Genomic DNA, 25,277 nt, shown 5'->3' on the forward strand with positions numbered 1-25,277 from the left:
ACAGTTTGGCTCCGAACCATCAGGGTCCCACTCTGTGCTCGTAAATTCTAATCATTGAAGACTTTTAGGACCGAGTCTACAAGCCTCGCCACGTCAGCGTGTCGTGTTAGCGAACATGACCGCCTGTACGAGCTCTGTTACTTACTAGCTGATGGGCACGGCTGCAAGTAAACCACCTTCCGCCGCTCTTCGAGCATGACTGGGGCGAAATAACAATCGTACTTAGTAAGCTATTAAAAGCCTTTCTTTATTTAGATGTATTGCGCTCAGTGAGTGAGTGCTGGCCACGCTACTTAACCCCAACTCTGTTCCTCCTCGTGGGTAAAGCCCTCACCACACGATACCCATTTTCTTCTAAAACTTCTTTTATACCCATGAGCATAAAAAATGTGCATAAAAGTTTGCAAAGCAGAAGAGAAGAAAGAATTTAAACTCCATACGCACGATAGCTATGATGTAAACCGAAAACCAGCCAACGCAGTGGCCGACCAAATCAAGCATGTCGGGTTAGGATAAACATGTTGTTTTCAATTTAACATAGGTAATACTGAAAAATATATGTATTACAGCTCTATATGTTAAATATTATGTAACAAAGTGATTTATTTTTTAATGTTTATCTTCTACATTCCATTTGTAAAGAATTATAACTAAGTTGGTTGAGTATTAAAAAAAAATTCAGAGCAATTTTTAAATATCAAAATTGTATTTTTAATGATAGGTTGGTTTCAAAATCTAGTATTATTAATATTAAAAGATACATAAGATATTGGTTATGCAATAATGTAGTTTATTTATAATTGTTATTTAAATTTCATTTATCATACAGTTCATCTAGCTAATTCACAGGATTAATTGTGCTGATTTCATTGCAATAGGAAAAAAAACTACTGTTTCACGAATTCTATAAAGTAATACGTATAATACTTAAAATATAAATAATTAAAACTAATTACTTTGAAAATTGTTACTAATAATTTTTGTAACCCAGTGAGACACAGAAACACGCATAGATCGCATAATAAACTTAAATCTAAGATGAAGGAAAACCATCTTGCATTTTCATTTAGTCTAACAAGGTTGTTGGTAGCTATGAAGTGTTAGTTCATTCATTAATAATTTATGGATTGTCGTTTCCTAATTAACGTAGGAATTTTAATTAGAGACTTAATTTTTTGTTTATATTTATTGTAAAAATATGATTTACTTCAGTTTTAGGTAAAATTAAATATACTTGGTATGAATAAAAACAATGATTTGAGCTTTGTATTTAAAAATATTATAACAATAATATAAGTAGTATATAATAGCCGGTCCTGAAACAGGCCTCAGGCGGTGGTGCCGGTGCCGGTGTCCGCCATCTTGGATTTGTGACGTCACGGCGGCAAAAATTCCTCAAAATTCCTCAAAATTGACTCAAAATGACTCAAAATTTCCCGTTTTCGAGGGAAAAATTCCAGTTTCGAGGAAAAATTAGGATTTCAAAAAACCACAAATGTCTTTTGCCTTAGAAAGAACACCAATTCCTAAAATAGGCTTAAGCATCCTTAACTCAAGCCTCAGTTAAGCCTCTATCAGGATGTGACCTTGACCTTTGACCTTGACCCCGACGGCCATCTTGGATCCGCCATCTTGGATGACGTCATTTTGTTTTCTAGAAAATTCCGGCATTGTGTTATCCAACATTTTGAATTATGACGTCACCGTTGCAATTTCCGTTACGGCCGCCATCTTTAAATTTATTATCCGATTTTAATGAAAAAAATTAAAAAATTATAAAAAAAAATTTTAATAATATAAATTTAATAAAATATTTATAAAAAACAAAGATTAACGACACGGAGCTCGGAGTCCTCGGTTCGAACCCGACAGAGGCAAAAAAATTAAAAAATGACGACCGATCCTTCCCCCGCGGTGGACGCAGGCATACTGACTCCCTCCACTTTTTTATCAAAGCATATATATATCGTCAGGTAGTATGACGTCATGTCCGCCATCTTGTCCTCGTCTGCTGGAAGCCATCATCAGTGTATCGTCGGCGAGAGTGCGCTGACGCCATGTTAGTTTAATTCTTATCCGCTAGAGTGCAGTAATCATTTATTATTGCTGTGACACCCGACATCTTGTCATTTGGCCGCCATCTTGAAAATCCATAATTATTTAGCTAGAAATTCGGGAAAAATTCCAAAATTCATTAAATAAATTTGTAATCTATATACTGATCGATTAGGTCGACTAAGGTCCTTGGTACGATCTAGGACGATGCAAAAAAATTAAATATAACATCAATTTAACATAATAGTAACAGGTTCGAGGAATTAAACACCACAAGTTCTTTTACAAACATAATATTTATTACATAATTTCTATTCTACTACATGATCATTTGCGAAAGCCAGCAATCTTATAATCATTTAGTTCCGCAGCGGTGTGAAATGACTAATTCTTAGCTCCAATTGGTTTATACTAGACAGAGTCCAGCCAGAACCTTTACAGACATAGTCCACCTCTTCTTGACAGAGTTTCTGGATACCGTTTTTAACAGTTTGCTTCACATCGTTAGAACTGTAAATTACTGCAGCCGATGTCTTGAATGCACACTTCTTCACTTTGTCATCGAACGGATATGGCTTTCCATATATACAGTCCAACCACAAGTTATATTTCAAAGGTCCGTTTGTTGCTACATCATCAGTAAGATGATTGATTATGTCCTCTCTGATATCATCAAGAAAATTACAAATGTCCTTCGACTCACCTAACGTATTTAAATAATAGTAGTCTTTCAATGTTCCACGAAATGCAGACTGCACCAAGTAGAAGCCATTATCGTTCACTTGTAATGCTCCGAACACAGTCTTAGGTTTAGTTCCATGTTCAGACGTCATACCAATCGGTTGCTGCACATCGGTTTTTTTGGTTGTACGCTTTCATGTCTCCAATCTAAAGCGAGGAGTCGAAATTTCTGCAGGTAGTTCAGCAGTAGGAGCACAGACTCCACCTTTACATTTTTTCGCATGATGTCGCAAACTGTCAATTCGAGTAAACCATTTAAGGCACTCATCACATCGAAACTTCATGCGAGAAGGATTCTTCGTGCATTTGCTCCGCTCATGTCTTCGTGCATCATGGGAAAATGCGAACGACGTATCACAGTAGCTGCAAGGATACCGTGGTGATGAAGACGATCCTTTCAGACCCGATCCAGATACTGACGTTGCCGCAGTTGCACCATCTCCAGGCATACTCTTATGAACATCAATGCATCGTTGTTGCGCTGAAACCTTTACTTTCTACCGAACAGAAGGACCTTTGCATACCTTCATGTGCGTTTTCATATTATCTTTTTTGGCAAACTGCTTATGACATTTCTCACAATCAAACATTTTACGATATAGTTTCTTGGCAAATTCTCTATTCTCATGTCGTCGAGCATTGCTGTTGTTTGAGAAAATCTTGTCGCAGTAACAACACCGTGTTCGTTAGTTGTTGTCGATTCGGCATCCATTGAAGTCTCCATTGATGACGAACCAGCGTTCGTCGAGTTTCCCTGTGCAGCCAGCACTAGCAGCATTAAAGTCTCTTCTGCTGGCGGTACCACGTCTGTTGAAGTCTCCTCCAGTGTTGACATCAACGTTGCCAACGGAATCTCCTCCACCATCGTCGACGCTGACGTCATGGTTCCCGCAGTCGATGGTACAACCTCCATCTAGTTCGTCGTTAAAGTCGGTAAAGATGCCATCGAGTTTGCAAGAAAAGTAATTACGTGATTAATGCACCAGATGAAACAAACTAGGTGATCCTTACACCTACGACGTCAGTAACAAACTGAGCGTCCTGTTGTCTAGGACTCGCTTATATACATGCACCGTATGGAATAATACGCTAGTCAAATCAAGAACCATTTACAATAATACTAGAGTCAAAACAACATTAAAAATAGAAGGACCATCAACGAAAAGGCAGCACATTTGGAAGCACCGACAAAGAAAAGGCAGCACCGCCAACGAAAAGGAAGCACATTTCGAAGCACCGACAAAGAAAAGGCAGCACATTTGGAAGCACCGACAATGAAAAGGCAGCACATTTGGAAGCACCGACAACGAAACGGCAGCACATTTGGAAGCACCGACAACGAAACGGCAGCACATTTGGAAGCACCGACAACGAAAAGGCAGCACATTTGGAAGCACCGACAACGAAAAGGCAGCACATTTTGGACGCACCGACAACGAAAAGGCAGCACATTTTGGACGCACCGACAACGAAAAGGCAGCACATTTGGAAGCACCGACAACGAAAAGGCAGCACATTTGGAAGCACCGACTACGAAAAGGGCAGCACATTTGGAAGCACCGACTACGAAAAGGCAGCACATTTGGAAGCACCGACAACGAAACGGCAGCACATTTGGAAGCACCGACAACGAAAAGGCAGCACATTTGGAAGCACCAACAACGAAAAGCAGCACATTTGGAAGCACCGAAAACGAAAAGGCAGCACATTTGGAAGCACCGACAACGAAAAGGCAGCACATTTGGAAGCACCGACAACGAAAAGGCAGCACATTTGGAAGCACCGACATCGAAAAGGCAGCACATTTGGAAGCACCGACTACGAAAAGCAGCACATTTGGAAGCACCGACAACGAAAAGGCAGCACATTTGGAAGCACCGACATCGAAAAGGCAGCACATTTGGAAGCACCGACTACGAAAAGCAGCACATTTGGAAGCACCGACAACGAAAAGGCAGCACATTTGGAAGCACCGACAACGAAATGGCAGCACATTTGGAAGCACCGACTACGAAAAGGCAGCACATTTGGAAGCACCGACAACGAAAAGGCAGCACATTTGGAAGCACCGACTACGAAAAGGCAGCACATTTGGAAGCACCGCCATCGAAAAGGCAGCACATTTGGAAGCACCGACAACGAAAAGGCAGCGGTGCTTCCAAATGTGCTGCCTTTTCGTAGTCGGTGCTTCCAAATGTGCTGCCTTTTCGTTGTCGGTGCTGCCAAATGTGCTGCCTTTTCGTAGTCGGTGCTTCCAAATGCGCTGCCTTTTCGTAGTCGGTGCTTCCAAATGTGCTGCCTTTTCGTAGTCGGTGCTTCCAAATGTGCTGCTATTTCGTTGTCGGTGCTTCCAAATGTGCTGCCTTTTCGTGGTCGGTGCTTCCAAATGTGCTGCTTTTCGTAGTCGGTGCTTCCAAATGTGCTGCCTTTTCGATGTCGGTGCTTCCAAATGTGCTGCCTTTTCGTTGTCGGTGCTTCCAAATGTGCTGTCAAGAAGAGGTGGACTATGTCTGTAAAGGTTCTGGCTGGACTCTGTCTAGTATAAACCAATTGGAGCTAAGAATTAGTCATTTCACACCGCTGCGGAACTAAATGATTATAAGATTGCTGGCTTTCGCAAATGATCATGTAGTAGAATAGAAATTATGTAATAAATATTATGTTTGTAAAAGAACTTGTGGTGTTTAATTCCTCGAACCTGTTACTATTATGTTAAATTGATGTTATATTTAATTTTTTTCCATCGTCCTAGATCGTACCAAGGACCTTAGTCGACCTAATCGATCAGTATATAGATTACAAATTTATTTAATGAATTTTGGAATTTTTCCCGAATTTCTAGCTAAATAATTATGGATTTTCAAGATGGCGGCCAAATGACAAGATGTCGGGTGTCACAGCAATAATAAATGATTACTGCACTCTAGCGGATAAGAATTAAACTAACATGGCGTCAGCGCACTCTCGCCGACGATACACTGATGATGGCTTCCAGCAGACGAGGACAAGATGGCGGACATGACGTCATACTACCTGACGATATATATATGCTTTGAAAAAAAAAGTGGAGGGAGTCAGTATGCCTGCGTCCACCGCGGGGGAAGGATCGGTCGTCATTTTTTAATTTTTTTGCCTCTGTCGGGTTCGAACCGAGGACTCCGAGCTCCGTGTCGTTAATGTTTGTTTTTTATAAATATTTTATTAAATTTATATTATTAAAATTTTTTTTTATAATTTTTTAATTTTTTTCGTTAAAATCGGATAATAAATTTAAAGATGGCGGCCGTAACGGAAATTGCAACGGTGACGTCATAATTCAAAATGTCGGATAACACAATGCCGGAATTTTCTAGAAAACGAAATGACGTCATCCAATATGGCGGATCCAAGATGGCCGTCGGGGTCAAGGTCAAAGGTCAAGGTCACATCCTGATAGAGGCTTAACTGAGGCTTGAGTTAAGGATGCTTAAGCCTATTTTAGGAATTGGTGTTCTTTCTAAGGCAAAAGACATTTGTGGTTTTTTGAAATCCTAATTTTTCCTCGAAACGGGAATTTTTCCCTCGAAAACGGGAAATTTTGAGTCATTTTGAGTCAATTTTGAGGAATTTTGAGGAATTTTTGCCGCCGTGACGTCACAAATCCAAGATGGCGGACACCGGCACCGGCACCACCGCCTGAGGCCTGTTTCAGGACCGGCTATTATATACTACTAATATAAACCAATGTTATTATTACATTTTTTCTTAAAGCACAATATGGATATTCTAGTAAGTAATATTTTATTTAAAAAGTAAAACAACATACATTGCCGAAGTTTCAAACAACATAAGTAATTGTACTTATCGAACACCACAACCACGCGCTGTACAACTGCGCTACCGAGACTACATACTTTGGGGTAGAGATTAAATGTTATTAATTGTCAAATGCAATTATATTACGTATTTTAAAACTTGCGTTACTATATATGTATATATATATATGTATATATATATATATATATTTCGGGTAGTTTACTGTCATAAAGATTCATTTGGCATACTATTACATAAGTTTTTTTTATTCCCATAATGTATATAAGTATTGTTACACTCCTCAGTCATAACAGAGTAAACCCAAGTTATGTTACAACTTCATTATCATTCACTCTCCTGATGACTGGGGGTAACTAGTGGTTTCAGAAGGCAAAATAATGATTTCGTCTCCATATTAGTACCTCTGTATTTATTTTACTTTCTGTTATTTTCACATTGGATATTTTATAAATTGATTAACCAAAAAATATATATAATTGATTAATAATCACATTATTAAGTGAATGGGCCGGCCCTTATTAGACAATTATATGGATGATTAACACAATTTAAATAAAGTTCGTAACAATAAACATGTTAAGGAGTCGCAGGAAACTTCTGGCTGTCTGATCTGAGCAACGTCGTGGTTGAATGCTAGTCCGAAAAGGTTTAAAAAAAACTGAAGGGCTGGCTGTTTGACGATTGCTGGACGAAGTGGAACAGTTGACGGAACGTCAGATGGCCTTAGTCATCCGGCCGTTAGATACTGATCTGGTCCTTGGAATGTGTCCGGTTCTCGTAATCTGTCCAGTTCTTGTAATCTGCCCGTTTCTTGTACCCTGTCTGTGAACAGATCCGAAACACATATGTTCAGGACTAATTAACAGATAGGCAGAAAATGCCTTATAATCACGATGATGGTCGGGGAGTAAAAGTGGTCAAAACTCACCAAACAGTGAGATGGCTTCCAGGATCATCCCGGATGTGCTGAGCTCGCGAACTCGCGGTTGTCGTGGACGTTTCCATGTTTAAAAAAAATAACTGATGATGTATAAAACATGACTACTCCTACGAGGTAGAGCTACATGGAATGACTACAGTCTAATCACTACAGTTGTGGGAATCATATCCCTTGTCTAGCTGATTACATCTTAAAATAAAAACGGAGAGACGTACTGATGACAGAGCTACGAAGTGTCAGTCCAGAATTGCGGCGCGCAGTAATTTTGGGGCGGCAGCGCCTCGTAATTAAATGGCGAGGTTAAAGAAAAGAAAAGGGGGAGGTTTCGGCTTTCGGACCGAAAGGTTCCAAATATTACCGAGGGGCTTGTCGAGAAGTACTGACTTCGATATATCGATGTTGGTGGTACTGCCCGACGTCAGCGCGACCTACTAGGGCGTGTCTGAACTAAGTAGAGTTCGACTCACACGAGGCGACTGCTAGCAGCATGGGGCTTATGGAGCGGACCAAGCCAGCGCTCTGGTGGCCGGGGAAGGAACTACGGGGTAATGGTTACTGCGGGAGACGCCAGAGGGCAGGCGTTCAGCGGGCGTTCAAACACCCAGTAGAAGTGATTCGCAAAACTACCGCTAGGGTGCATGAGCAGTTCATTTTGGGACTGGAGTCGTGGCCTTGGGGACAGGCCGACCTTGGCTGTGGTTAGTGGCCGGTCAGTGCTTTGGGCCGTGTTCCCAGGAAAACTTGGAGAAGAGGGTGGGTGGAGACTGCTGTGACAGTGGGAACGAGGCTCTACTGAGCCCATAGGCGTGACTTTACGTTGGTGAAAATTTTCTCGAGATCATGCTCTGAAGTGCTCACATCAGGGGAGGTCTTAGAAGTAGCCTGCCCTGTAAGCTTGCAGGACATAGCAGTTCTTGCCATGGATCGGAGGCAAATTACAGGCGACGTTCGTGCGCCAAGGCGGGAATAAAATGATACACAGACTAACTCGCAAAAGACTCGGCAAAATCAGATCTAGGACTCGAAAAATTGGGGAGACAGGTCTGACAAAGATTAAACTGGATTATACAGAGGGAGGGAAATGTTTAAGTTCTTGCAGCAAGAAAATAAAAAACCTATCGATAGAATATTTCAAAAGTTTAAATTTAAAATTGTGCCAAAAATACTAATAGGCGGCACAGTAGGTAGTTAGAATTTGACCTTTCACATCTCAAAAATATTGTTTCCTAACCTTAATATCCGGTGAGATCATTTCTGACAACATTAGAAAAGAAAATATGCGTGGGAACAAATTTTAATGAAAATTTGGGACTTAAGAGCAATATAAAGGAACTGAAATTCATAATGAACATGGTGTGTACAAGAAAGTGATGAGAGGCACCCTCGCCGTGTGACCGAGGCCGACGCGAGCTGGGCTGCTGTTGCAGTAGTAGCTTGGCTTCTGGGTTGTAGCTGTGTCCTTGGCGAATAATTCACCGACGTTTCGGTCGACATTGCAGTCGTCATCATCAGGGAGCAGGTAACAACTGCTCGCTGATGATGGCGACTGCAATGTCGACCGAAACGTCGGTGAATTATTTGCCAAGGACATGGATACAACCCAACCTGCTCCCTGATGATGGCGACTGCAATGTCGACCGAAACGTCGGTGAATTATTTGCCAAGGACATGGATACAACCCAACCTGCTCCCTGATGATGGCGACTGCAATGTCGACCGAAACGTCGGTGAATTATTCGCCAAGGACACAGCTACAACCCTGAAGCCAAGCTACTTCAGACAATGGCCGTGAAAGCCTGCGAGCATTATTAACTGGTGTTGCAGTGCCGCCGGACATCCTGGACTACCCCACCAGCACGGACATGGTGGTGCGCGAGGGCACCAACGTGACCTTGAGGTGCGCGGCCACGGGGTCCCCGCCGCCCACCATCACCTGGCGGCGGGAAGGCGGCGACACCATCCCTCTGGGGAGCGGCGTCGAAGGTACGTCCGTCCCTTTCCTCCGCCTGAGACCGCTCGCACGCCCTCGCCTTGTGGCGGACATCTTAGCGAAGAGGATTTGGTAGTTTTGCCTGTCCCTCACATGTTGATGCTCATCACAGGGAATAAAAACTATGACATAGCATTATGACTTTTAAACACACCACCAGAACCAGGAAATAGTTTTAGGTTAAACACATCAATGTTTTTCATTCTAAGTTTTATAGTTGCTAATTATTATATTTAAATAATTTAATATAATGTAAAATTAAACTTTCTTTTAAGCGGATAAGCGTGAACCAAGAGAATTGATTGTTGATAGTGAATCGATTTTTAATAAATCTTTTCTCTTAATTTTTTATTAGTTTTTTAAAATATAACCGCTACTTGAATATGTTTTAGCCCACGCATCACATAATTTTAACTCATACAAAGACGATGCCATAACTTAGATATTCCACTAGAAAATAAATTAGAAAATATTAATAACTTGACCACTTGACCTACTATGACAAATTGACCTTACTCCTATTCACTAAGTAAAATGATTTTAAGTGTTACATAAATTTCTGTGTGAAAAGGAGTAAAATATTAATTTAGTCATTATAAGTTGATTTAAACTTGCACGTTGCTAAATTATTTCATTTAAAAGATTGTTAACTACAAATGAAACCAATTGGCTAACTTCATTAAATTATCTCATAAAAACTAAGTAAGTTCAAAATTATAATATTTAATTATTTTTTATTAAATTATTTATATAAAAACTACAAGTATTTTCTTCCGTATGAAAGTCAAGTGTAAATAGAAATTCATAAAAAACCAAGGAATTTAGGTTATGAAAATTCAAAATTGTGATTGTGTAACAATATTTAATTTAAATTAAGATAAAATAGAATAAATATTTTATCTTGTTATTTAATTAGAAAACACAACTAGAAAAAAAGTAAAATCTGTTTCTTTTATTTAATTGATGGTAATGATTCTTATTTTATTTGGCCAACTGAAAATCAGTTTAACTTTGAAGCAAAACATCAGGACTATATTTTTTAAATAAATTAGCATTTAAAAATATAAAAACTATAGTTTTCTTTAATTTATAAAACCGGTATTATTTTTTAGTCACCTAAAAATATGTATTGTTAAGGTTTTTTAAAATAATCGTCATGGGAAGAGTGTTCGTATTGGAATAGCCCAATGATATTTTTTGTTGTATGGTTTTATTGACTGCTAATATTTATAACACTTATAAATTATCTTACTTAAAATGTCTACTAATCAATGACTCGCACTAGGTATCTCAAGTCCTCACACACCGCACACCTCGCTGGGCCGCACCACTCGCGCAGCACTCCTCGTGGACCTCCGTCGCCGAACTACTGTCGCACTCCGTCGCCGAGGAGCTCACTCCATCTCGCCGAGCCACTCTCGCGGAGGTCGGCGTCCAGGCTTATATAGACCCTGCCGCCCTTCTAGAAGTGACGGGCGCAGTTGGTTTTTTTTTACAAACTTCAGTCGAGATGATATCTAACTAACAGCCACTGCCTGATTAGATTTTATGTCTTTGCTAAGTGCTTGTATTTAATATTATCCGAATTAAAGTTATTATTCTATAAAAATTGGTATTCTTTTCCAGGTACTTATATATTTTAAACATTAGTTGTAAAAATTATTTTAAATTATGAGGAAGTTTCAGTTTGTATAAATGTTTCAAAAATTTTAGTAAGAAAATGTTTTCATAACCATGTGCAATGGTAAAACTTTGATGTTTTGATAAGAAACTACTGTCTACATAAATAAAGGGAGGGACGGTTTACGGACGATAATTTTACGTGATAACTTCATAAGAAAACATTAATGAAAAATTGCATACTTTTATGAATTGAATTATTATCACTGATTTATCATTATTTTGTATAATACAAAGAAAGAGTTGATTAAAAATTACATTTTTTTTTCATTGAATACTAAATAAAAGCAGTTGATTTTTTATACGATCGTTTATATGAGATAATAATTTTTTAGTCGCAATTGTAACATAACCTATTTTATTACTGCACTCGCCGACCGATGCTACTTTTTTTAATAATCGAAGAACAAATATGTGTGATTATATCGCCAATCAAATTCTTAAAATGTTAGAATTAATTAACTTTTTTGCCGCAATTGTTCTTGTAATAAACAATGGAAAACACATTAACTTTTCACTTCACTTTATAAACAGTTGACAAAACAGTTCACGTGTAGGTTGTGTGCTGCCGCTGTCTCTCTTCTACTCGGACGCATCGGCCAATGGAGTGGAATAGAGCTAGATGCGTCACAAGCCGATCGTGCCTCTCTATCACATGTTCCGCGCTCTCGCTTGCACGCTCAGCTCAGGCTGAACGTGACAATGAGTCATGCTTTTACGTGCGTGCAGCCAGCGTTCAACGATTTATAAGACGTTATCACGTCAAAAAATATATATTCTAAAACATTGAAGGAGTAACTAAAATAATTAGTTATAAAATGTGATTTAATTAATGAAACACATTAAAAAATTTATCATTCTATTCGTACAAAATAATAAAACACAGAAGCTATTGAAGATTATTATTTAGAAGTACAAAAAAATATTTAAATACTGTCCCCAGAATTAAATTAAAATTATTGTAGGTTCTGTGGCTATATTAAAGTTACATATAAAAATCTAACCTCAAGATTTTTAAGTTATTTTAATTTATATGTCTTGATGCTGTATAAAAGTACCGTATAAGAATGGTATGATGGCTGTAAATGAACATGAGGCGCCAGAAGGAAACCCTCTGCGAGTCCCGCCGCCCCCGCAGCGGAGGTGGACCGCCGCCCCCACCCCCGAGCGGGGACGGGACTTGGGTGACAAAGCCCGGCCGAATGTCAAAGCGCGGGTTCCGCGCTGTGCCTCGGACCTCCAGGTGCACAGGGAAAAAAAAAACACCGGAGGCAATAAAAACCTTTTTAACGCCCGGCGAAGTGCCCGCCGAGATTGCGAGCTGCAAACGAAGCTGATCAAACCCTTCCCCTCCCTTCCCCTCACAAAAAAAAACTTTTTGTTGTTGTCAGGCACGCGCTGACTCTTCCTGTACGGGTCTCGTCTCCCGGCCGTTTGACGCGCGACGGCCGCTGATAGACAAGGGAACACTGAGCCACCTGCCCGACAGAGGCGCGCCGACCAGATCGTGTGCGTGTTTGCTCTGCTATCGAGGAGTTTTTTTTTTTTTTGCTGTTTTGTTTATTATTCAAACACATCCCCCCTCCCACTTCCCCACTACAAGGGTGTGGTGCTGCCGCCCTCGCGTGGCTTTGATCTCGTTCCGGCAGAGCGATGCTCACGATCTGCCCTGCGCGTCCTATTACCCCAAATCAGAGCGCCGATACCCTACCCCCCCCCCCCACCATTCCAGCACACACACCGGTCACCTTGAGGGGAAAGGGGCCGGAGGTAGTCACGTGTGGTCACAAGCTTTGTTGACTCCTAACCCTTCCCCTAGCATGGCCAACCCCCTTACCCCTCTCCACAGGGACCTAGCGATCTGATTGACCCTATCGCAATCACGTTTTGATTGGGAGGGCTCTGCTGCCCTTGTAATCCCTCCAATATAGCGCTCCGAGCGATGTGCACGGGCCGAGATCTCTTGTCGCAGTAAAATGACATCCCTTACTCTATTAAATATAGCTCTCTCTCTTTGTTAGCGGCGTAATGAAAACGCTTCCTTTTCCTTCACAAGGAAGGAATTTTTATTGGAAATTTTTTGCCCCTTTTCGCCAGCGTTAGAATTTCCCCTTTGAACTCCGCAACAATCAAGTGGCGTCGTATAGACCTGCATGGAAAGCGGTCTCCCGGGACAAATAGCCTGTGGCCACTGCTCTTAAAGTTATTGGAAACATTTTTTATTTTCACTTCTATCATTTATGTACGCAAATTTATAAGTAATTGTTGGTTGTGATTTATTTTTGCGTACAGTGGAAATATTTTTGTTTTCTGAATCAGTAAGCCACTAAAACCAAATTACATGTTTCATTAGATTTTTGGCGTCTTAAAATTTTTTTTGCTGAAAATTTTATTTCATTTTATTTTGTTAAAACTTGTTTGGTTTGGTATTAATACATTTTAAATCTAAAATACAATTTTCCCACCATTCCCAAATAATCTTAATCTATCTAAAAACGACACACATTGTATTTCAAACAACATTTTAAAGATTATTTTAAACCAACCAAATAATTTTTTTTTGAAATATTATTACAAACACTTATAATTATATCTTAGTTGTTAACAATTTGTAAATAAATTTTATTCTCGTATTCAAACAAAAATCATTCATGATTTTTAATTAGGTATTTCCATAAGCTATTATTTACTAATTTAAACTATCCAGTTCATACTGTTCTGCGCACAGGAAATACTGCGCGGTGAATATCATGTGAAAAATGTAATGTTTAACGATAGGAACTCCTCCCGTGGTTGAGAAGCCTAGTTTTCACAGACGAGAGAGCCACACCCGAAGTTTCCCGAAGTTCATGCTAGCTTTTTTTTTTCGTTATATCTCATTGTATAAACCGGTGTGGCATTAAATTTGCTGTCGATTAGGATAGGTTAGCTACATTATAAATACTTTAAAACATTGTGGATGGTTGGTTATATTAGGTAAGAATAGTTACATTAAAAATACTGTAAAAACATTTTATGGTTGCTTAGCAAATAACTTTTTAATAGATAGCTATCCAGGGCTAGAAAACCGTTTACATGATTTCACATTATCTTAAATGTAGCTGTCCTTACCATATCAACCGTCCACAATGTTTTAAAGTATTTATTATGTAGCTAACCTAACCTTTTACAATGTAAAAAAAATAATTAAGATGCACGATCGGGCGTTTGGCTTTCTCGTCTGTGAAAAGAAGGCTTCTACCAGCGGTTAGTTTCCTGGAGGGGTGCCGAGGTGCCGACAACCATCTTGGATTGTGATGTAACGGCTGCCAACTTGTATCACCTTGAACTTTGACCTTGGCCTCGGCCCCAGCCGCCAGGTGGGATTATATCATAGATTCTCCCTTTGATTCCGCCATCTTGAATTAAGAAGTCACAGCCGCTATCTTGTTTTCTAGAACTTTTCGCCATTAATAACAATTACGTCATGTACAATATATAAAATTTACGTAACTATTATACAAATTTCGAAAAAAAAAATTAAATTTGAAAAAGGTATAAAAAATTATTTAAACTTTAATAAAAAGTTACACTTATGTAATAAACCTTGGAGTTCTCTGTTAGAACTCAGTGGTATCATTTGATAAAAAATGGTGCCAGATTCTTCTCCCATGGAGTCTGCTGGCAGACTGATCCCTCTCCATTAAAACTAATGCATATACCTATATATATATATATGTATCTCACTAGCCAGTATGACGCCATGGAGGCCACCTTAGGCATGACAAATTTTTTTCGTACGCCAGAGTTCGCTATCACGATCCTTGTGTCGATTTAATAAAATATGCTCGTAAAACTGAAAATGCTATACATCTGAGGAGTGTTCATTAGGGTGGGCTGAAAAAAATAAACATTTTTATTTTTAATTGCTATAGTGCGGAAAAGTTGCCTTAAACGGTAAAAAGAAAAACCATGCAAAGTAATTTCAAATCGGTTGATGTCTTCCGGTCGCGCATAGTGCCGAAAGTTTATACAAATTGACAACAATGGGACATTTTTTTTATTTATTTTTTTAATCAACTTATAATACTATGATGGACACCCTATAGTGTGTGATGTTTATTTTAAGGTTTAATAAAGAAATATAAAGTCAAAATTCAATAATATTATGGTATTTATCGGTCGCGCATTCTGTTCAAAAAGTGGGAATTTTCCTCATTTTTCAGACTTTTATTGTGCATCTTATCTTACAGATTAACAATAATTTTTGTTCCATGAAAAATATTGCCTATGTAAATAATTATGTTAGTCGTTTATAATAACTGTTTCTTAAAAATGAGACGTCATTTACCCCCTCCATTGCACTATTGCTGCGCTCACCCCTCCCTCTATTTCCCTTGCCCCACTACATCTCTCGCCTCCTTCCAGGGCCCGTCGTGACTCGTCAGTTGACAGTTGGCCACTGGTGTTGGTGCTGTATTGTTTGAGGTGCTTGCACGTGTATACTGTTATTGTGTTAGATAATTTAAGATATACAGTTAAGTTGGTTCCTGTTAGTTGATTTTGGTAAGTACAGTTCACTGTAATGTTTTGAAACACTAAATAACTACTTCGTGTAATGATGGCTGTGCCGAAGAAGAAACTTACGATACAGGCATTTGAATGCCCCATATTTGGTCACCCGAGAGATTTTCTTCAGAGCAAACTACCAACGCATGCATGTATTCTCCGATGCTGTTCTGAAGAGCGATTCAAGCTATCTATCCAGTCAAATAACGTGTCTGTAAGTTTTTCTAGTGTAGCCAAGACTGTAGCAAAAATCATTAAATGTTTGTACGAGAAAGCATCTATCCCAACAGTTTCTGATTACAGAATAGTTCAGCTGATTAATGCTTACCATGATTCTTATTAAAACATCAGGAAGTCGTACAATCGTGATAAAGATAAAACTTCATTTAAGCAAAAGGTTGACGAATTCAAACTAAGAGCTTGTTCACTTATTGACATCGCTGCAAAAAAACACCAGATGTCTGTGAATGTGCACTTACAATTAACTGCACGTGCGAAAAAGCGAAAAAGATTCCTGCCCTTGAGTTACGATTTATATTTCTTCAAAGAAAGTATGGATTGGGAAGAATTGGAGCTCTCGACATCAATGAAACAAGAAAGTTGGTTGAACGTACCAAGAGGAAGGCTTGTGAGCTTCAGCGAATCAAGACACAGATTGACACCAACAATTCTAACAGTGAAGCAGAAGAATATACAGAAGATACAGAGCAAATTTCTTCTGGTGAGTCGAATCATGAGGTTAATGAATTTAAACCAAGTACTTCGTCAACAAAAACCCATTGTCAGATGAGAGTTAACATGAGTGCAACATTGTTAAGCAGTGACCGATTTGGAGTATCAGATCGTGCGACAGCTGCCATAGCTTCAAGTGTTCTACAAGACATTGGAATGATAACTGACACAGACTTTTCTAACGTCGTTGATAAGAATAAAATTAGAAGAGAAAAGAGTCGTGTCCGGACTGATTTGCAGAGAATTTCTAACGAAAAAATTTGTGGCCTTTACTTTGATGGTAGAAAAGATGACACTCTATTTGTCAAAAAAATAAATGCCAAGCATTTTCGTAGGAGTAGAAAATAACATTATTCTCTGATTCAGGAACCTGGGTCGACTTACATTGGACATGTTTCTCCTATATCGAGTTCTTCAGCAGACATTACTCGAAGCATCACTTCTCATCTGTCTGAACATCAAATATCGCTTGAAAAGCTAGAAGTGATCGGGTGCGATGGCACCGTTACCAACACTTGCTGGAAGAATGGCGTCATTCGTCAGTTAGAACTGCACGTGGGAAGACCACTACAGTGGAGTGTGTGTCTACTGCACTTCAATGAACTTCCTTTTCTTCATATTTTCCAGCATTTATATGGTTCAACCACAGGGCCAAAATCTTTTCCTGGACCTATAGGACAACAGCTTACTGGATGTGAATTGCTTAGTGTGGTGGAGTATGAATCTATAGATTGTTTGGTTCCAGTAGTGGACAGAAATATGCTCAGCAAAGACCAGCAATACTTGTTAGACATATCCATAGCAATAAAGTCGGGACAATGTTCAGAGAATTTGTCCGTTCGAGATCCTGGTCCTCTGTCGCATTCTAGATGGCTAACTGCTGCCAACAGAGTGCTTAGATTGTACATGAGTTTATCAAATCCTTCTGAGAACTTGAAACAAATAGTTAACTTCATCTTGAAATCATACATGCCTATATGGTTCAACATTAAAAACAGTGACCATTTCACTGATGGCCCGAAACATGTTTTTCTAGCTATTCAAACATCGCGGTATTTGTCTGACGATTTACTTCAAGTTGTTGATCCAGTCATTCAATGCAATGCATTCTTTGCACACCCAGAAAATTTACTGTTGACTATGATTGTTGATAACAGACAATACATTTGGGAGCTTGGATATAGGAGGATTTTAAAAGCCAGACCAACCACCCCTAAAGGAAAGACTATTAGAAAAATTGTGCCACCTAAAATTAATTTTGAAGTTAAAGATTATGTTGACATAATTGACTGGAGTACTTCCTTGTTATATCCTCCCCCAATGCTTCGGGAAGTATGTGATGATGATATTAAAACACTCATCAATTTGGGAACTAAACCTATCAGAGACATCAAAAAGTTTCCCTGTCACACTCAAGCAGTCGAGAGATGTGTGAAACTGGTCACGGAAGCCTCAACTAAAGTGTGTGGTTTTCAAGCAAGAGATGGATATATCAGATCTACACTGTTGTCACGGTCAGTTATGCCTGATTTCTCCCAAAAGTCTGATTTCAAATGTGTACAAGTACATAGTACAAAGTAAGAAAGGAACCGTAAAGGTAACAGTAAACCACTGAATCCTAGTAAACTTATGTGTGTAAATAACTGTAAAATAAAATGTAAATAAATACTCAGTTTGGATGGTTGGTTGGGTAGCGTGTGGGTGGAACTCAATGTGCAGCCAACTCGTCGTGGTGAGTTCTGGGTCGTTTTGTTTAGACATAACGGGCGAAGAGCTGCACAATAAAACTTTCAAAAAAGAGTAAAATGTCCAATTTTTAAACAGAATGCGCGACCGATAAATACCGTAATATTATTGAATTTTGACTTTATATTTCTTTATTCAACCCTAAAATAAACATCGCACACTATAGGGTGTCCATCATAGAAGTATAAGTTGATTAAAAAAATAAATAAAAAATGTCCCATTGTTGTCAATTTGTATAAACTTTCGGCACTATGCGCGACCGGAAGATATAAACCGATTTGAAATTAGTTTGCATAGTTTTTCTTTTCACCGTTAAAGGCAACTTTTCCGCACTATAGCAATTAAAAATAAAAAAGTTTATTTCTTTCAGCCCACCCTAGTGTTCATGCTAGACAATTTACCTACAAAGCCAAAGGCTGGCGAGCATGTCATTATTAATGTAACGACGTCAGCAGGTCGTGGCATACCCTGGGTGGCATAATATATCAAGTCGGGATAAAAGGCCGAGTACTACAATGGTTTCGGTAATATGAGATCACCTCCCGAACTATGTCAGTACCTACATCGGACTATGCAGACTACATTTATTAAACCAAACAGTCACCTAACAAACAAAGCGTGCAATAGAAATTTTATTTAAATTGAAGTGTAAAGATTAACGCAAAATTAAGAATAAAAATCTGTCATGGCTACCGCACTTACTATAACATATCAAAGCTTAATGCTGCGGGCAATCCATTTCCCAAGTCTATAACTTGAAGGATAATGGTGTATTGCAATCATAGATTAACAAACATATCATGCCATACTGAATACCGATGAAGATAACTTCAAGATCGGCTTCCTGAGATGTGATGAGACCGCTCAAGTGGTACAGTTACCACTGAATTTAGACTTTCAAATATGTGAAAGTCCAAACAACCAAAAAAGGCACTCTAACATGCACGGAAAATGTAGACTTCATGAGGCCAGGGAAAATACGTATGATGCTCGGATTTGAACCGTAGATCTATGGTGCATAAAAGACTAAGAATCTATGCGAGGAATAAATATGTTGCTCGTTGATGTTATAAAGATAAAGTTGCTATTTTGTTATTGAAGTTATACTTTTTTAGGCGCGTTATGAAAAAATGATGAGAGTGAAATTTTAAGATGCGCGCGCACCACTGTAGCACAAAATTAACAGGTTGAAGCTGCCCGCTAAACCGCTCATTATGTCTCGAAAAAAAGCTACCAAGAAAATATAAATAGAACCTCTATTAGTCGCGCATGTTGGCACGCTCGTCGCCTCTTATCACTGTTTTCATATTTATAATAATTATCCACATGTTTCTAGTTTCTACATTCACAACACGTGATTTAGTTTCTTACAAGTGCGAATTAAGGTGCTAATAAAATATATTCAGTAGTAATTTTAATTGAATATTTTAATTAATATTATTAACATATTTAAAATATTTGTAAAACAATTGTGCCTTTATACTTTTTCAAGTGCTCCAATATAATTGAGGTTAACTATCCGTATGTATTATTTATTGAAATAAATTAAAATATTTTATTTAATATAATTAATACCAAATATTATTAAATTATTAATGTTAAATATATTATTGGTTATTTAATATTTATAAAATAAAAAAATAATAAAACATATAATAAAAAATTATGTTAAAAATTAAAATTGAACATAAAAAAAATTAATTATAAACATTTATTATTAAATAGAATTAATTATAAATATTTAAAATATAAATGAACAAATTTAATGAAAACTGTTAAATAAAAATGAAAAGTGAATATTAAATTAAGAAAATAATAAATATTTAAAAATTATATAAATTTAAATAAAATTTTAGAATTTTTTATTTAATTTATTTATTTTCTTTTAAAATAGTAAATAATCAATTATTAATATTTAAAATTAAGATTCTTATAACATTTAGTAAAAATTATGACATATATATTTATTATTCTATAAATATTATTTATTTAATTTTTCAAATTTTAACTGACCATTATTGACTGTGTTTACTATATTTTTCCAGCCCTTTGTTTTTTTATTGTAATTAATAATTTACATGCAATTAAAAACTATATTTAATGATGCCAAGAAGTATATTTTCTAACACGCGTACATAAGTACTTACACACACCCCTTTTTTTTTAATGAATCACAACAGAACACTAAGCAACATGATATACGAGTTTTTACCTATTGTTCCCACAGGCTATAAATTGTTTATAGTGCAGCAATTATTCATTCATATTTCAGTCAACTTGAAGAGAGCACATGAATTCGTCATCAGAATCGTACCAGCGAGGAATCTTGCTTAAATTTAGAAACGAAGAAATCATATTTTGTTTGCATTTGAAGCGATGGCATAAAGTATGTTAAACTCGGTAATTAAGAAACAAAAGTAATGACATGCAGATGATCAGTCCTATACTAAACTTCGGTGTATTAACATCTGACAGAGTGAAGATACTCGTAAGTAAAGAACAATAGTTAAATATATATATACACATAGCTGCAGTACCCGGCGTTGCCCGGAGTAGTATAGAAAAGGGGCTACTGAAACAGGCTTCTGGTTGTGGATTGTGTGGATGGTGACGTCACGGCGGCCATATTGAATTGTGACGTCAAGGTGGCCATCTTGGATGGTTGTGACCATGACCTTTGACCTTGACCTTGAAATTTGACCCTCAAAAATAGCCAAAAGTTGTCGAAATTGGGCAAAAATTGCCCAAAATTCCTCAAAAATCACCCAAATTTCCATTTCTGTGGAAACAAAATTCCTCCAAAAAATCTCAAAAAATTCCACAATTCAAAAATTAGGATTTCTAAAATCCTCAGAAGTCTTTTTGCCCTAGAAAGAACCCAAATTCCTAAAAACGGCTTAAGCATCCATGTTTAAAGCCTCCGGTAAGCCATTTCTAGGACTAAGGATACCATGACCATCTTTAAAATCTTTATTTATAATCCGTTTTAAATGAAAAAAATTTTAAAGATTTATAAAAAAATTCAATTAATAAAATTTTAATATTTTTTTTTTCAGAAATAAACATTTACAGCACGGAGCTCGGAGTCCTTGGTTCGAACCCGGTGAGGGCAAAAAAAAATGGTGACCGATCCTTCTACCCCGTGGTGGCTGCTGGTAGACTGACCCCCACCACTTTGTTAATAGCATATATATCATCAGGTAGTATGACGTCATGTCCGCCATCTTGTAAAACCGTAATATTTAATTAGAAAATCGGGAAAAATTTAAAAAAAAAAATCAAAAAATTAATCAATCGAATTAAATAATAAAAATCTTTAAAAAACACCGTTGCACGTTTCGTTACGACAGCCATCTTGAAATTCCGTTATTTCAATGCTAAAAATTCGGGAAAAATCCCAAAATCCATCAAAACATTTCACTCAATAAGGAAATGATTGATTCGAAACTTGGTTCGATCCCTGGACGATACAAAAAAATAATTTTTTTGTAAAAATACCTCAAAAATGACGGGTTCGAAAATAAAATACCGCAAGTTCTTTCACAAAAACTATATTTATTACATACTTTATATTTTACTACAGGATCACTTGCGAAGATTAGTAATCTTATAATCATTTCAGTCTACATAGGCGTGAAATGACTAATTCTTAGCTCCAATCGGTTTATACTAGACAGAGTCCAACCAGAACCTTTACAGACATAGTCCTCCTCTTCTTGACAGAGTTTCTGGATACTGTTTTTAACAGTTTGCTTGACATCGTTATAACTGTAAATTACAGCAGCCGATGTCTTCAAAGCACACTTCTTCACTTTATCATCGAACGGATACGGCTTTCCATATATACAGTCCAACCACAAGTTATGTTTCAAAGATCCGTTTGTTGCTACGTCATCAGTAAGCTGATTGATTAAGTCATTTCTGAAATCATCAAAAAAAATTACAAATGTCCTTCGTCTCACTTATCGTACTAGGATAATAGTAGTCTTTCAACGTTCCACGAAATGCAGACTGTGCCAAGTAGAAGCCATTATCGTTTACTTGTAATGCACCTACACAGTCTCATGTTTATTTTCATGTTCAAACGTAATAGCAATCGGTTGCTGCACATCTGTTTTTTTGCATGTACGCTCAAGAGTCACCAATCTAAACCGAGTAATCGAACTTTCTACAGGTAGTTCAGCAGTAGGCGCACAGACTTCACCTTTACATTTGTTCGCATGATGCCGCAAACTGTCAATTCAAGTAAACCATTTATGACACTCGTCACATCGAAACTTCACGCGAGAAGGATTCTTCTTGCATTTGCTCTGCCCATGTCTTCGTGCATTATGGGAAAATGCGAACGACGTATCACAGTAGCTGCAAGGATACCGTAGTGATTAAGACGAATATTTCAGACCTAAGCCAGATACTGTCGTTGCTACAGTTGTACCATTTCCAGGCATACTCTTATGAACATCAATGCATCGTTGTTGTATAGAAACCTTTACTTTCTGCCGCACAGCAGGACCTTTACATGTCTTCGTGTGCGTTTTCATATTATCTTTTCTGGAAAACTGCTTTTGATATTTCTCACAACCAAACATGTTGCGAGGTGGATTCTTAGCACATTCTCTCTTCTCGTGTCGACTTGTATTACTGTTGTTTGAGAAAATCTTGTCGCAGTAACAACATCGATGTTCGTTATTTGTTGACGAATCTCCATCCATTGAAGTCTCCATCAAGAACAAAACAGCGTTTGTCGTGGTTTCCTGTACAGCCAACACTAATGGCATTAAAGTCTCTTCTGCTGGTGGTATCGTGACTGTTGAAGTCTCCTCCAGTGTTGACGTCGACGTTGACAATGGGATCTGCTCCATCACCGTCGTTGCTAACGTCATGGTTCCCGTAGTCGATGGTACATCGTCCATCAAGTTCGTCGTTGAAGTCGGTAAAGATGCCAACGACTTCACAAAAACAAGTAATTACGCGACTTATGCGGCAGGTGAAACAAACTAGGTGATCCTTACACCATCGACGACAGTAACAAACTGAGCGAATTTATGTCTAGGACTCACTTATATACATGCAAACCGATGAAATAATAAGATTGTCAAAATCAAGAACAATTAACTAGAATACTAGAGTCAAAATAACATTAAAAATAGAAGCACCATAAACAAAAAGGAAGCTCATTTTGGAAGCACCATCAACGAAAAGGCAGCACATTTGGAAGCACCATCAACGAAAAGGCAGCTCATTTTGGACGCACCGTCAATAAAATGGAACCACATTCTACAAAATGAACGCTCATTTAACGAAAAGGAGGTAAATTCTCACGTACAATCAACTCGGTAGAATACGATCGTCAATGTTAAGTTAGGATATAATGTCTCCATCAGTCTATGAATCTATCAGTTTGTAGTTCCATAAGTCATTGGCTCCAATTTGCAAAGGCTCCAATATTCATTGACTCCATCAGTCATTTACTCCAACAGTATTTTGGGTCCAAAATTTATTGGCTCCTACAGTCATTGGCTCCAACAGCTTTTTGTTTCAACAGCTCCAATGATATGTGGCTAGAATGCTACGAGTCTAACAGACTATAAGGCTATAAAGCTACGATTCTAAAAGGATCTAGCTTGTTACAAGTTATACATGGCTGCGAGACTGCATGGCTAACAGACCGCGTGGCTACAAAACTATATGTCTATAAAGCTACAAGGATACAAGTCTTCTCGGCTCCAATATGCTCCAACAGCTCCAAATGCTCCAAAAAGGCTCCAAATGCTACAAAAGGCTCCAAATGCTCCAAAAGGCTAAAATTCTCCAAAAAGGCACTAAATGCTCCGAAAGGCTCCAAATGCTTTAACAGCTCCAATAGCTCCAATTGCTACAACACCCTATTGTTTCAACAGCGCCAATGATATTTGGCTAGAATGCTACGAGTCTAAGAGTCTATGAGGCCACAATTTTTTGACAATCTAATTATTTCATCGGTTTGCATGTATATAAGTGAGTCCTAGACATAAATTCGCTCAGTTTGTTACTGTCGTCGATGGTGTAAGGATCACCTAGTTTGTTTCACCTGGCGCATAAGTCGCGTAATAACTTGTTCTTGCGAACTCGATGGCATCTTTACCGACTTTAACGACGAACTTGATGGACGATGTACCAACGACTACGGGAACCATGACGTCAGCAACGACGGTGATGGAGCAGATCCCGTTGTCATCGTCGACTTCAAAACTGGAGGAGACTTCAACAGTCACGATACCACCCGCAGAAGAGACTTTAATACCGGTAGTGTTGGCTGTACAGTAAACCACGACGAACGCTGTTTTGCCCTTGATGAAGACTTCAATGGATGAAGAATCGTCAACAAATAACGAACATCGATGTCGTTACTGCGACAAGATTTTTTCAAACGGCAGTAAAACACGTCAACACGAGAAGAGAGAATGTGCTAAGAATCCACCTCGCAACATGTTTGGTTGTGAGAAATGTCAAAAGCAGTTTTCCAGGAAAGATAATATGAAAACGCACATGAAGACATGTAAAGGTCCTGCTGTGCGGCAGAAAGTAAAGGTTTCTATACAACAACGATGCATTTATGTTTATAATAGTATGCCTGGAAATGGTACAACTGTAGCAACGACAATATCTGGCTCAGGTCTGAAAGGCTTGTCTTCATCACTACGGTATCTTTGCAGCTACTGTGATACATCGTTCTCGCGTGATGTTTCGATGTGACGAGTGTCATAAATGGTTTACTCGAATTGACAGTTTGCAGCTTCATACGAACAAATGTAAAGGTGATGTCTGTGCGCCTACTGCTGAACTACCTGTAGAAAGGTCGACTCCTCGGTTTAGATTGGTGACTCGTGAGCGTACAAGCAAAAAAACAGATGTGCAGCAACCGATTGCTATGACATCTGAACATGAAAAAAAAACCTGATACTGTATAGGTGCATTACAAGTAAACGATAATGGCTTCTACTCGGCACAGTCTGCATTTCGTGGAATGTTGAAAGACTACTATTATCC

At 38.2% G+C, this 25,277-nt stretch overlaps 1 protein-coding gene across 1 annotated transcript in view; it reads left to right on the forward strand.

Annotated features, from left to right (window-relative positions):
* The window catches only part of LOC134533678 (protein CEPU-1-like), a 381,962-nt gene that overhangs the window by 272,248 nt on the left and 84,437 nt on the right, over positions 1-25,277 (forward strand). The window contains exon 3 of the mRNA XM_063371224.1: positions 9,377-9,535. Coding sequence (XP_063227294.1) covers positions 9,377-9,535 — 159 coding nt within the window. The remainder of the gene's footprint in view (positions 1-9,376; positions 9,536-25,277) is intronic.

Source organism: Bacillus rossius, chromosome 7 (assembly GCF_032445375.1).
Source record: "Bacillus rossius redtenbacheri isolate Brsri chromosome 7, Brsri_v3, whole genome shotgun sequence".
Lineage (NCBI taxonomy): Eukaryota > Metazoa > Arthropoda > Insecta > Phasmatodea > Bacillidae > Bacillus > Bacillus rossius.